The sequence below is a fragment of the Anticarsia gemmatalis genome, chromosome 7 (assembly GCF_050436995.1).
Source record: "Anticarsia gemmatalis isolate Benzon Research Colony breed Stoneville strain chromosome 7, ilAntGemm2 primary, whole genome shotgun sequence".
NCBI classification, from domain to species: Eukaryota; Metazoa; Arthropoda; class Insecta; order Lepidoptera; family Erebidae; genus Anticarsia; species Anticarsia gemmatalis.
In genome coordinates this window covers 6,637,178-6,649,913 of record NC_134751.1, presented here as the reverse complement: position 1 = coordinate 6,649,913, position 12,736 = coordinate 6,637,178, and the positions used below count along the sequence as shown (strand labels likewise).

Genomic DNA, 12,736 nt, shown 5'->3' with positions numbered 1-12,736 from the left:
TTATTTTCTAACATGAAAACACATAAATATTTTATTCGTTTACATTTTCAAGTTAATTCATTAATATTTTCAACGCCCTGCGGTCTCTTAACCAAGTAATGCAAGGACTCGATTACAGGATACGTAAAAGGCTTGAAGAATTATAAAGTCCACACCATTAGTGTAGGTCTTAAATTTACTGTGTAGAAAAAATACCACAAATGTAAAATAATTATTTCTCTAAGTTTTTGCGCAGTGAGTAAGCTTGCTTCAGCGGACTCATTGCAAACAAACTTAATTTGTAAAAGTTATTTCAATTCAACAGAGATGTTCAAGACTGCAACTAAGAACATTTTGTCGACTTTATTGTTTTCTAAGTTATTTAATATAACATTCCCGACCAAAACAAATTTAATTATCTAACAAAGCTCTACTATTGAAAAAGTTACTTGTAGTTAATAGAAAGACTGGCAAAGATTGTTGACCGTAGACTAGCAAACAATCGATCACGGTTATAAATGGACCAAAAATTGTGAGCGATAATTATAGCTCCGTTAACTGAATACAGATGCAGGTCAGGTCTATTTGGTTTGACCTAAAATCTTCACGAAATGAAATCTAAAAATATTCTGTACCTTTGCAGTGAAATAACAATATAAGATTTATTAAGCGAGGTTTGTTTCTGGTCAGTAGCGCGATTCTTAGTCGGTACTGTCGAGTATCGAAAGTTTGACATTTAAAATGTACTGCCAAATAGTTCCTTTGACGACCGTTAGAGGCGCTGAACAGATTTCCATACAACATTTTTTGATGACGAGCCGGTGGTCGATATTCGATAGTACTTGGGAATCGAGCTACTGATTTCGCGTTATTTCAGTAGCGCGATTCTGTACAGTCGGTACTGTTAAGATAATTTCTACGACGCCGTCAGAGGCACTGATCACATTTTCATACAAAATTTCTCGATGATAAGCCGGTTGTCGGTAGTCATTAGTAGTAGAGAATCTAGCTACAGTATGTGTTACAGTGTATTGACTGATGGGTTAGGCACCTGTCACTATTAATACAATACGGCGAGCATTAAATCCGACATGTTATTCCTGTGCGATGTTCACACGTACGTCGTGGCGCCTTCGTGCGGCTCCTTAGTGCCGGCGTCGCTTCAGTTTATTAACTAGGATTACTTGAGCACATTATACGTCAGTATAAAGCCCTGGTTTGTCAACCACCTGGTGCCAAGTTTCAATAGCTTGAAGTACCTACTTACTCCTAGCTTTGAGAATCAATTGTGTTTGCCTCAACATTTTTTTTCTTACTTTAGGTCTTATAATAAGTGAATGAAATAGTGGTCAATGTGAAATAAGAAATAGAACGGCTAATATTAAAATATATTATATTCAAATATTTTACTGGAGACATTTGGGATTGGGTACTTTATCACATTATCCATATAAATGATATTGTTTCAAAACAATTTTATCAAGATTTATATAAGTATTATTTATTATCTTACTTATCTTCACAATATTTTATAACTGCCAAGTTATGCTCTAATGAAAATCTAGTATTATAGTTTTAATGTATTTTAGCTAAAGAAAATGAATAAAGTTCTAAGATTTACGACTGTTTTCATATAACAAAGGTATTTCTTAGTAGACAATAAATGTTATAAATAGCGTCATTGCCATTCAATTAATTATATACTTACTTTCGTTAAACTCATGGTGGGTATTTTTCAAGAGCAGGTAATCAAATAATACTTTCAAAAGATTCTTTGAACAATAGGGAACGTTTTTGTCCGATGCAAACCCACACATCATTTAGAATTTCTTTCAGCGGAGAGAATAATAGAAGCATGTACATGTTCGAGTATGACTAAGTAAAGTTGTGGGCGCTGTGGCGCGAGCTTGGAACAATTTCAGCGCCGTCATTCTTTCATATAATATGCATTGTACCGAAGAACAGTTGTGTCTACCAGGAGGGAATAATAAAGAAGTCTGCAAATAAACCTATTAAATCTTGAAATATTGTCGTCAACATCGTCATTCAGCGCTTGTTAGTATCATTCGAACAATTTGTTATGAATTCAAATAATTTAACGAGGAATATTGTGAGCCTGATGTTGGAACGTATAAAATGTCTAGCGCAGGCGACAAATTGTGAGAAGAACCATCCTTTTGGGACAGAAACTTCATAAAGCGGTTGCGAAACGTAGCCGAGTTTATCTTGTGACAATCCGCGGGGGTCCGACCCGGGTAAATTGTATTACGCCAAGGATGGTGGTTGCTGAAATTGCTTTCAACCGAAAAAACGAAGATAAGATCATTGATGTACCTAATAACGGAGACAAAGCCACTCAATGAACTTTATACGATATAAACGAATATAATCTACGAATGCGGGCGAGGATAAAGTAAAAAAATAACTTGGACAAAAAAGAAAATGTTATTAGGGTTTCGCACTTAGAAGGTCTGAATGGAGCCCCGCAAAGTTCTGATTAGAAAACGAGTCTAATGCAATGGAGCTGTGTTAAAAAGGATACTGTTCTTTTATATTTTATGTAATTTTAGTAAGTGTTAAATGTATTTTGATCTAGTTATTGTCTAAATCTGATACTGAGTAGCTTACTTTGATATCGAGTAATATGGGATAAAAGTCGTTAGTTACGCTGTTTAATAGACGGATAGGTAATTCACAATCCTGACAACATTATCTACTTCAAATAAAAGCTATTTGATAAATATTCAATTTCCTGGCGGAACTAGTGAAATTGAATTTCCAAATGGGATTCATTCAATAAATAGTTAGCCACTTTGTTTGCAAATACAAAATTAAACAATTTATCTACCGTATTACATTGTTTCGGAATGAGTAGAGATTGAGCTGACGAACTGTAAAAAATCTGGAATTGCATTGTCAACTATGTAATATTATAATCACCCATAAGATTTTATGTATAAAATTCCGACCCCTAGGTGCTATACATTTAGTCCACGATAAATGCCACTAAATAAATTTTCCGTCCAGAAGGAGTCGATTAGTAAACCGCATCAATCCATCGGAACCATATAAGGCAACCTCTTAATAACTGTTCCAAACAGTACAGAAAAAATATAGCGCCAATTTATTCCTCAAAGCCGGAATTCGAATTTCCGAGAAAATAAACAAGTAATTCAGAAAAGAAATGAATGGGAACCCATGTATCCAGTAATAAACTTTTATATTAATAAAAGATTAATTACGCACCCTAAAGCCACCGCTCTTCAATAGAACCTCATTTCGTATTTAACACCTGAAAGAACGACCTTTGCTTTTTCATTTCATAAATAAGAAACGGAAAACCCATTCATAATTGAATCCTTCTGTTTCTCGGATACGTGCTTACTCAGCGATACCTAAGAGTAGTTAATTCAGCAAATATCTCATGTTTACATAATAAAACATCTTGCGCTGCAGAACAATAATTCTCATATTACAGAGTAGGACGTGCCCTGACGTTCTAAGGATAGTTTAAAGCGAAAGTTTTGATTAGTTAGTGAATGTTGAATACGTCGCGACGTTGAATAGACGTCATGCTGGAAACGTTCGGGCGGACCCTCAGTCAGGTGCACGAATTTGTCTGAACAAATTATTCAACATAAATTGGATCCGAGGCTATTATTTAACAAATTATAGTGGGACATGAATATATATTATGATATATTACCGAGCATTGTAATTTGCTTTGCAGTGTTTCATAAGTTTCATTCATCGCAATCATATATCAAAAGAATTGGCAACGAGTTGACGCGTCTTCGTCGAAAGATAAAAAGTTGTGGTGCCAAGAAGCCGGCAATGAAACGATCGATAACCTTTAGATTGAATCGTGAATGATTGATTACTAACGACTAACCTGTTTCCATTCCACTTTGTCTATAACTTCAGCGCCAGTCGCCGAACCCTCGGTCACGGGGGGACGTAGCAGGGACACGTACTGTAACAAACATTTCACGATTAATTTAATGTTCTACAACCTAAATCAAATTACTACGACACTAACGAGAATCTAAACTCGTTTGATTTTACTTACAGTATTTCTAAGTATTTTTAAAATGTTCTCTACGTAACGAAATGAACAGATGTAAGCCTACCATATTTAATGAAAATCCTCGAAGCATATTCGTTGTGGACGAAACTTAGCAAAGCATACCTTATCTCGTTCAAGGCTTCGTATCATATCAAGATCCGTCGTGTCAGATATGCCTCCGTGGACCACAAACACTCTGTTGTTGATAATAGTGCCGAGGGGAAGCCAGCGGTACACGCATTCGATCAGCTTCAGTATCCGCTCCGCATTGTGCTGCATTCAAAACAACAACATTTTAATCTACAAATCCCGGATACATTTTACAAGTTACAATTTTATTACAGGGTTATAAAACAAAAAGGTTTGTTTGGCAATTTTCTGCGGTGGCTTACTGGAAATAAGGTTCACTTTGTAACGAGATTAAAAATTGGGAAGAGTAAGTTTAATTTGATGCAATTTTAAGGGTTTTTATGTAACTTTTTCCGCGTTTTTAGCACTCTGTAGCGAGGTTGAGAGTTGAAAAGAATTATCGTTAGCTGAAAATTTTCGCAACGACGACACATGGTGTAAAATGTGTTCGAAGTACATTAACTCTATATAACCGCCGTACAACGGCTGAAAACTTCGTAACTGGTCGTTTAAGATCCTAGGTGATTAATTATTAAAGAAGTTCTATTTGGTACTAAAATTCTCATAGAGTAAATATTTCGGACATCGGACATACTTATCTACTAACCGAAATGTCTATAACAGTGGTCTTATAGATAATAATTATTAAGAATATTTTAATAATTCAATCAAATGCATCATATAAAACAAATTCTATTGTGAAAAGTACATACACCTCAATAACTTTACAGATTCTTAAATATTATTCGTATAGTTAAGATACCCGCTCTCGTATCATGATAAATATGTAAAATGAATTATTCATTGTTATCCAAACTTCAACGAGAATCAATATAAGACGTACGTGAACTAAACGCCAGCATTTACAAGCCACGTATAATGGGGAAACTATAAATAGAGACAATAATACAAACTTTCATTCATCATCACATAAATCCATCAAACTAAATAAAATGAAAACAACTTTCACTTAAAACTTCGCTGTTTCTGAAATAAAATAGTTGAAAACAAACATTTCTATTGACGATCAAAAACTTTTTAATTGTACAAATTGACCGTGATTGAAAACAATTTATAAACAAATACTACTAATAAAATGTTGCTATCTCAGCAACTTGTTCGATAATACTTTAATTATCAAAAGTTTCTAAACAAATCAAAGCAATCCTATTATTTATAATAAGTATATTTATTTTTAAAGTTTGAAAACTAAAGCACCTATTTGCACATTTTTTTAAATAAATAGAACTTGTTACTTTAGGTTTTTAAAACGAATTACTTTACTTATTGGTGTAATTTGTCTTTGACTAAAAAAAAGTCTCAGCATTTAGAAGTAACACTTACAATTAGATTTATTTATCGAATAATTTACTACTTGAGGTCACTGACGTCAGTTTTTTTATAGGCACCGACGATATTTTTAACATAATATAAGTTGGATAAAGGGTCACAAACTACAAAGGTGTGCTAAAAGTATATATTTATTTCTATTTCATGCATCTACAAACGTAAACGATGACTCCATAACTTTTTATACTTAGTTCATATGCGGTCTTTCTACATGTCAGGAAATGAGGCAATAACTGTACACAAGGTGGAGGTCAGCAAGTGTACGAACCCACTATAATAACTTTCTTTATTTGTCTGTATAAAAAAAAGTTACGATAAAGAATTACTTTTGTAGCAAAAAGGGAATAAATCTTCTTAAACTCATTTCTAAAACAAATAAGTTCTAGACACTCTTTGTCCTAGAGATTTTGCAAAATCCTTCAGAGAACAAATACGTCGCGGCGACACAGCGAAAAATCACAGTTTGTTTAGTCCAAACGCTCGGTGTTTTATTTCTCAATATATTTTTTGTTGTGTTGTTTAGTTTAGCTCCCACCTTGAACTACGTTTACATTTTCGCTTCATACGATGTGTATACAAAGGCAACACAATCGGAAAATCTATTGAAAACTACATTATGTTTTCGGATTGACGTGCCGTATTTAACGCTTTGTTCTTATAACATCCGCTGCATTACGTTATAGACAGTTATGAATTCGATAGTACTAACCTAAATCTATCTACCTGGCTATTTTATTCCCAGCAGGCTTTAGGTAAGCCAGATAAATTTATCTCTAATGTCACTCACTCGAAGCCATGTATTCATTCCAGTCAGGTGAAGCAAAAAACAAAAATATAGCCGATCCGAATCTGCGATATTCTAAATTAGTTTTCAGTTCAGCTCCCCTTTTATCGGATTTACGATCAACCATTTATATTCAACAGCTGTATTTATTAAAGTGAACCTCATATTTTTACTGTTTGATTTAAGATATTATACTATTTGAGTTAGAAGTGAAACTTAACTTACCCGATATTTTTGATGAACTTCTTTTATGAAACCATACCTAAACAGAAATATAGTATTAGAGAGGTAAAGAACAATAAACAACGATTAATTTTACGGTCTATTAAAAGCTTAATTCGCTGTGACAACTCGATCTCATTGTGCTTTTGTACAACGTCATCGAAATGGAATAAAGTCCAATTGAAATATTTATAATGAATGGGAAAGTAGGAGTTTGCAGTTTCGCATTTTGAAGAGTTGTCACTACTTATTCACAGACATGATAATAATTAAGCGCTAGATTTGTTAATATTGATGATAATAATGTGTAAAGGCGCAGAAACAACAAGTAAGAATATAATACATATATTTTAATTGGAATTAAAATAAAACCTCCATAATATAAATCTCATCAACAATAGAACGATAACTCAATGCGACAACTGTACCGCAATAAGAAATAAGTATTTGAGAAGCTTAACTACTATAAAATGTAAGTAATTACAATGTGTGACTAACCTAGAATTCATAATGAGATCTTCATGGTTGCCGCGGTTCAAGAACACTCCTCCGGGGAAAGCCAACATGCAAGACAACAACAGAAGGAACACCTCCAACCCCTTCTTGCCTCGGTCAACAAAATCTCCGTTGAATATGTATGGGTTCTCTGGAGACGGCAGCCCGTTCTGCATAAGTATCACATTTTAATACATATTTCATAATCTAGCAGAATATAGTTTATCCGTGGATGTCAATGTTGAACACGGGCTATATTGCTGACACGGGCACTGTGTACACATTGTCCACGAAACTCCGCCCATTCCGTGTCAGCACGGACGCCTGTGTTCAGATTAAAGACGTACCTATTTTACTTATAATATGTCTTTATCACAGAATACAGCATTCTACCCGTATTCCAACCACTGCTATATTGAATTCTTTTTATATAAAAGTTCTCGGCAAACGTGTCGAGCTTTTTGCTTAGTCAACATTTATTCTTTGCCTACATTATTCTCTCAACCTTTGTTGGCATGTCTGTCTAGGGACTTAATATAAAACGTGGACAAACTCATGCGTGCTCGTTAGTGGGTGAATAACAAAGGTATAAAGACATTCTATTTGTTTCCAGTGGTGCAGATAAGCAATGTTCTGTTTTCAATTATATATGAACAGTGTAACGACAACAGCCCCTGCTTCAAAAAACCTCCATTACTCACCTGGGAGGTAAACACAAAACCTTTAAAACACATAAAGCTCGTACACAAAAAACGAGCCTCACGATCGTCAAGATACATTTTTAATTCACCACGCTTTTGTAACATACAAACTGACCATAAATAGCTGGAATGTTTATGAAAACACTTTGAGAAATCTAAATGTCATAAATAACGCGATGCTGTAAACAAAAATTTACTAAACTGATATTTCAACTAACCACAACTTGGCAGCAGAATTTGCAAGATCGATTTATAAGATATTAGATTTATACTGTCAGTTACTGAGTTATGACCAGTGGGAATCTATCGAGTTTGTTTTGCCAACTGTAGTTTCCCGAGCAGGGAAATCTTAATTAGTAAGCGTAGTAGTCACAAACTAAAGCCAGAGGTCGATCACAGAACGAGAGAAATTGTGTAATATTTGGTGAATCCTTACATCTGCAGCAGCAGTGGTCGCGTCGAAGGCCGCTTACGCAATATGTACGTCGCCAATCGATACCTAGCTGGTTACATAATCATTATCCTTTGGCCGATACGTGATCCCTGTTTTATTTTGTCACGGCCACATGACACACGACTGATTTTATTACAACTAATTGGCGATTATCTCGACGTTATAAACGTTACCTTTGACATTAAAGGGCAGTTAAAACATAAATCACTTGTCTCTGGTTTTTTATGATACAATTTACTGGGATCATGACTAATGTCTGTTGTTCTGATACGCGGCCCTTGTGTTTTTACAAACTGCCTGTTTGTGTAAACCCAATTTAGGTACCCCTTTTACCATTCCCATTGGACCCGAACCGTAAAACACATAATTTTATACGCATAAAAATTATCCTTCAGATTTAAATATTTGACTGCGTTGTGGATTAGACAAAAAGAGTTGTATGATGTGTTGGAAATAATTCCGTTAGCAGACATGACGTCGTATAATCCATTGAGCCGTATTTATAACCACTAATAAAAAGCTAGCTGCGTTCTTGATCGTCCCTTAAACGTTTCTTAATAGTAGTTAAGTGGATCAGAGAGTGTATGCTTGCTAGACGGAAATAACAGTAGGAAAACAATGTCTGCAAATTAACGAGGTCGTCCGGCGTAACAGGCGGTCTATCAATCAAACCGCGACCGACGGTGGCACCAATTAGATGACGCGTGCGCCGCTCCCTGCCATGTTTACCGTACCATGTGGACGTGGCCCACGGGGCCGACCTGTCGCCCTCTTGACGTCAAACTACCTCTAATGAGCATCCGCGAAAAACAACTTGAAGGAAACCCTACTAATACGCTACGTGACGTAATCGCTGGAAGTTTTTCGCCATAGCAAGCAAAAATAACATTGTTAAACTCGCGAGGTTTTTATAGCCTTTTTACCGAAATCCAGGAGGTAAACTTCCCAACTTTTATACAGTAAACTGTAAACACAAGTAATACTTTTCAACTGATCCGAGACAGATCGTGTAAAAACGTAGAGTCAGCTGTGTGTTTTCCCGCGCAACTTGTTACACTTAACTGAGGGAAACTGATATTGATGCGCCCCTCTTCCAAAACAAAGGCATGCCTATGCTTCTAAACGATAAAATATTACAACGCAATTCAAAGAATTACAAACTTCTGTTAATCCGTTTTGAGTAAATTGCACATAAACCTGATAAAAGTTAATAAAAACAAGGCTCACGTTCCAATTAATAGTATTGGAATAAATTCTCACACGTAAAGTGCACCTCATGCAACATTTACCGATTAATTGACTTTACTGTTGCGAACAAACTGGTAAAGTAAGCGATTAAAAGCAATACTTGTGATGATTGCTAACCAGACCGGGTTGTTGAATATTTTAAAATTTAATTTTGCAAACAAACGCGTTGAACCGGCAACAATCTGCTTTGACGTTTAGAATTATTAAGAAAATATTTATAATAAACACCATGCTGCCAGTTGTTATTATCTTAAACTTACTTTGATATAGATATTTATGTATATGCTAGGATCAAAAACGTATTTACTTTGAAGCCTTGTATTCTAAATATATTTCGTTTAAAGCGTACATTATATTGTTGTAATTTAAAATGTTATTAGTTCTAATATTTGGACATGTTCGCAAAAACATACATAACAATAAAGTTAACCTACACTCCTTTTTCTTTCTATTTCGCATACGTAGAGAAGATTATCAAAGTAAACAATCACAGAAAAATATTAAAACTAAATATGTACAATTGACATTGCAGCTAATAAATATTGACAAAGGACGATTTTGTCATTGTTATGTCTACAGTAAAAGGTTGGAAATCAATTGAATTTTGTTTACTATCAACACAAAACCGTTACAGTTCCGTTTTTTGTATCAGAAAGCCAATAAATGGACGATCAATAAATGTTTGTTTTGGTATAAAGCTTTTGTGTTTACCGTCGAACCATTACAATTATTAATCGCTTTTAAATGGAAAGGTGAATAGATAAAAATGGTTAATGTGTTTTTACCTTATGAAATATGACCAGTAAGTCGTCGAGTTTTCCATGCAGGTCTCCGCACACAGTAATCTGGCTCGAGATAGAAGTGGTCGCCACGTTGATGTTGGGCATTCTTTTCAGCACTTGAGTGGCCTCTTTCAATATCTGCCCGACGTGTTTCGGATGAAGGCGATGCTACAAGATAAATTAGTTTTTAGATTACACTTGGAGTAGCGATGCTGTACAAAATATCTGTAATTCGTAACAAAATACTAGTTATTAACTGTTTTTCTAAATAGAGTACATACGTCATGTCTTAAATTACTGGATACAAACATTTTGATTGGCACTTCATGGATGGTAACAAAAATAATATTTTTTTAACTAATTGACACTTCGTTTCATACTGGCTGAAATTTTTGTGCAAGATATATTTTTCAGCGTGAATATTTTAATCGATGACTAGAATGACCATCTATTATTCGTGTTGTCGTGCAAGCAATACTAGGAAACGTGTTTCTCTAGAGGGTATTTGCGCATACAACAGAGATAGGCAGAATGAGATCGAGCCATTGTTTCTTATAGATGTCGTAAACGGAGACGGGGCTAATGCCAGGATCACTGGCGAAATGATAAGAGTCTTATATAATCTAACTTTAACATCTATGTGGCAGTTCTTGATAAACATTTCCTTTTATAAATTGTTAAATATTTGCTGTGTTTCGTAAATCCAGTAACACAATTGGAGCTATAAAGATGTGTGTAGATCGTAAGAGGGAACATAATTTATTCATTTAATCTTACCTTCTTCTTTCTAAATGCCTCAATCAGCAAGTCGATATCCTTTCTTTGCAGCGGGAATTCAATGTCGGGGCCGCGGGAAGGTTTTGGGGGTGCAGTCTCATCGACGCCCCCACCCTCGTCCGACTCCTCGGAAAAAACTTGTTCCACTATAACATTGAGATGAGTTTTGTGCTAATAAAATAAATCTATCCCATTTTTGTTATCTATTCCACCAATTCTTTCATACTTTCAGAATGATAGCGTTGTTAAATATAACGACTGTAGTAGAAACAACGGTTATGGAAATTGCTTTGTTGCAGGCTACGTTTATAACTGACAATGTATTTATTTATCATATTCGTTTGTCTCGGGTCATCACCCTGGCTCTATACTGTCGCGAAATACAAAGCTATTTCGAAATGGTTAAATCTGTTATGACTACATTGACAGTGTAATTGCCACTTTCGCGTTTGAAAATAGCAAGTTCAAAACGCTCGTGGCACAAGTGAAATGCATTTTAATACTGTTATTAAGTTTGGAACCGATGTAGCACGTCAACTCCGCGCAACTGCGCTCCATTTGGTGCTCAATGCACACAATCCCCGCGCTCGCTTCATTTTCCAGTCTCCTCGCGCACACAATGCTTTGCAATTCGTCTGTGTTTATGAGATTTCCAAACGAATTGAATTCACAATAAATATATTATCATAGATAGCTTGCATAGTTCGTAGTAAGTGGCGATCTGCCTACCCCTCTCTACCTAAACCTCTGTGTTACGTAACTTTAATAAACAACAGATCAAAATCAGGTAGAATGAGTAAGAATTAAATATTTCAATCAAAGGTTTTTCCATGGAATAATGTGCACACTTCAGTATACCTATTGGAGCTGACTGTACTAAAATAATTGCAGCTACAAAAACGCCTGGTACTCTCGAATGTTTAGGTCAAAGTATCTAAATAACTTTTCACTGTTTGTAATGCTAGTCTCGTGAACCAAGTAGGGGGCAAGCTTCTTGCCAAATATGAAGCACGTAATCAAACTTTCGGCTACTTTTGAGCACAAACTAAATATCAATAAAAAGTACAAATACTTTTGCTCTACTCCAGAATCGACCTACATTCTCGTAATAAGCGATCGCATTCACCATTTTTCAGCATTCAAAACGATTTGAATATGTTTTACATAATACATATATTTAATTAGTATTTCATAATGTAACTAATGTTGTCGATAATAATTGCAACTAATAAATAATTCACGGACACCACGGGGATTTTGTCTCCCAGCGATCCAAAAATAGCAGAGACCTAGTTTTGTTTGCGTTCGAGGCAAAGGTCACTGCAGTTAGTTGAATTATATAGCTTGGGACATGTGTAGAGACACCGCAGCGTTGCGTGATCGGAGACCGTTGAAAAAATAAAACAAAAAGGAAGCTAGAGGACTGAGCGCCAGAGAAAAATGGACTTTGTATGCTCAGCCAAATGAAATTGGCTCAGAATAAAAGAATTAGAAGCCTTTTTTGTTGTTTTAGGAAAAATTGTTTCATTAACGTCAGAAATTCCTAATTTGCGGATTGTGGTTACGTAATTTCACTGTCCATGCATACATGCTTACATAGAATTCCATATGAAAAAAACATCTCAATAAAAATGTTTCATAAAAGTATATCCAACTCCCGGCGGCATATCTCTCTCGGTTTGCAAGTTGGTCAACAAAAAGTTAGGACTTATCAAAAAGTCTAGAGACAGCGTAAGCGAGCTGCTCCAA

At 35.2% G+C, this 12,736-nt stretch overlaps 1 protein-coding gene across 1 annotated transcript in view; it reads right to left on the bottom strand.

Moving 5' to 3' along the window:
• rdgC (retinal degeneration C) overlaps positions 1–12,736 on the bottom strand; it is a 59,969-nt gene that overhangs the window by 9,787 nt on the left and 37,446 nt on the right. Inside the window, exons 5-10 of the mRNA XM_076116749.1 lie at positions 10,988–11,133; positions 10,214–10,378; positions 7,029–7,195; positions 6,534–6,570; positions 4,169–4,318; positions 3,872–3,952 (exon numbers count right to left, since the gene is read on the bottom strand). Coding sequence (XP_075972864.1) covers positions 3,872–3,952; positions 4,169–4,318; positions 6,534–6,570; positions 7,029–7,195; positions 10,214–10,378; positions 10,988–11,133 — 746 coding nt within the window. The remainder of the gene's footprint in view (positions 1–3,871; positions 3,953–4,168; positions 4,319–6,533; positions 6,571–7,028; positions 7,196–10,213; positions 10,379–10,987; positions 11,134–12,736) is intronic.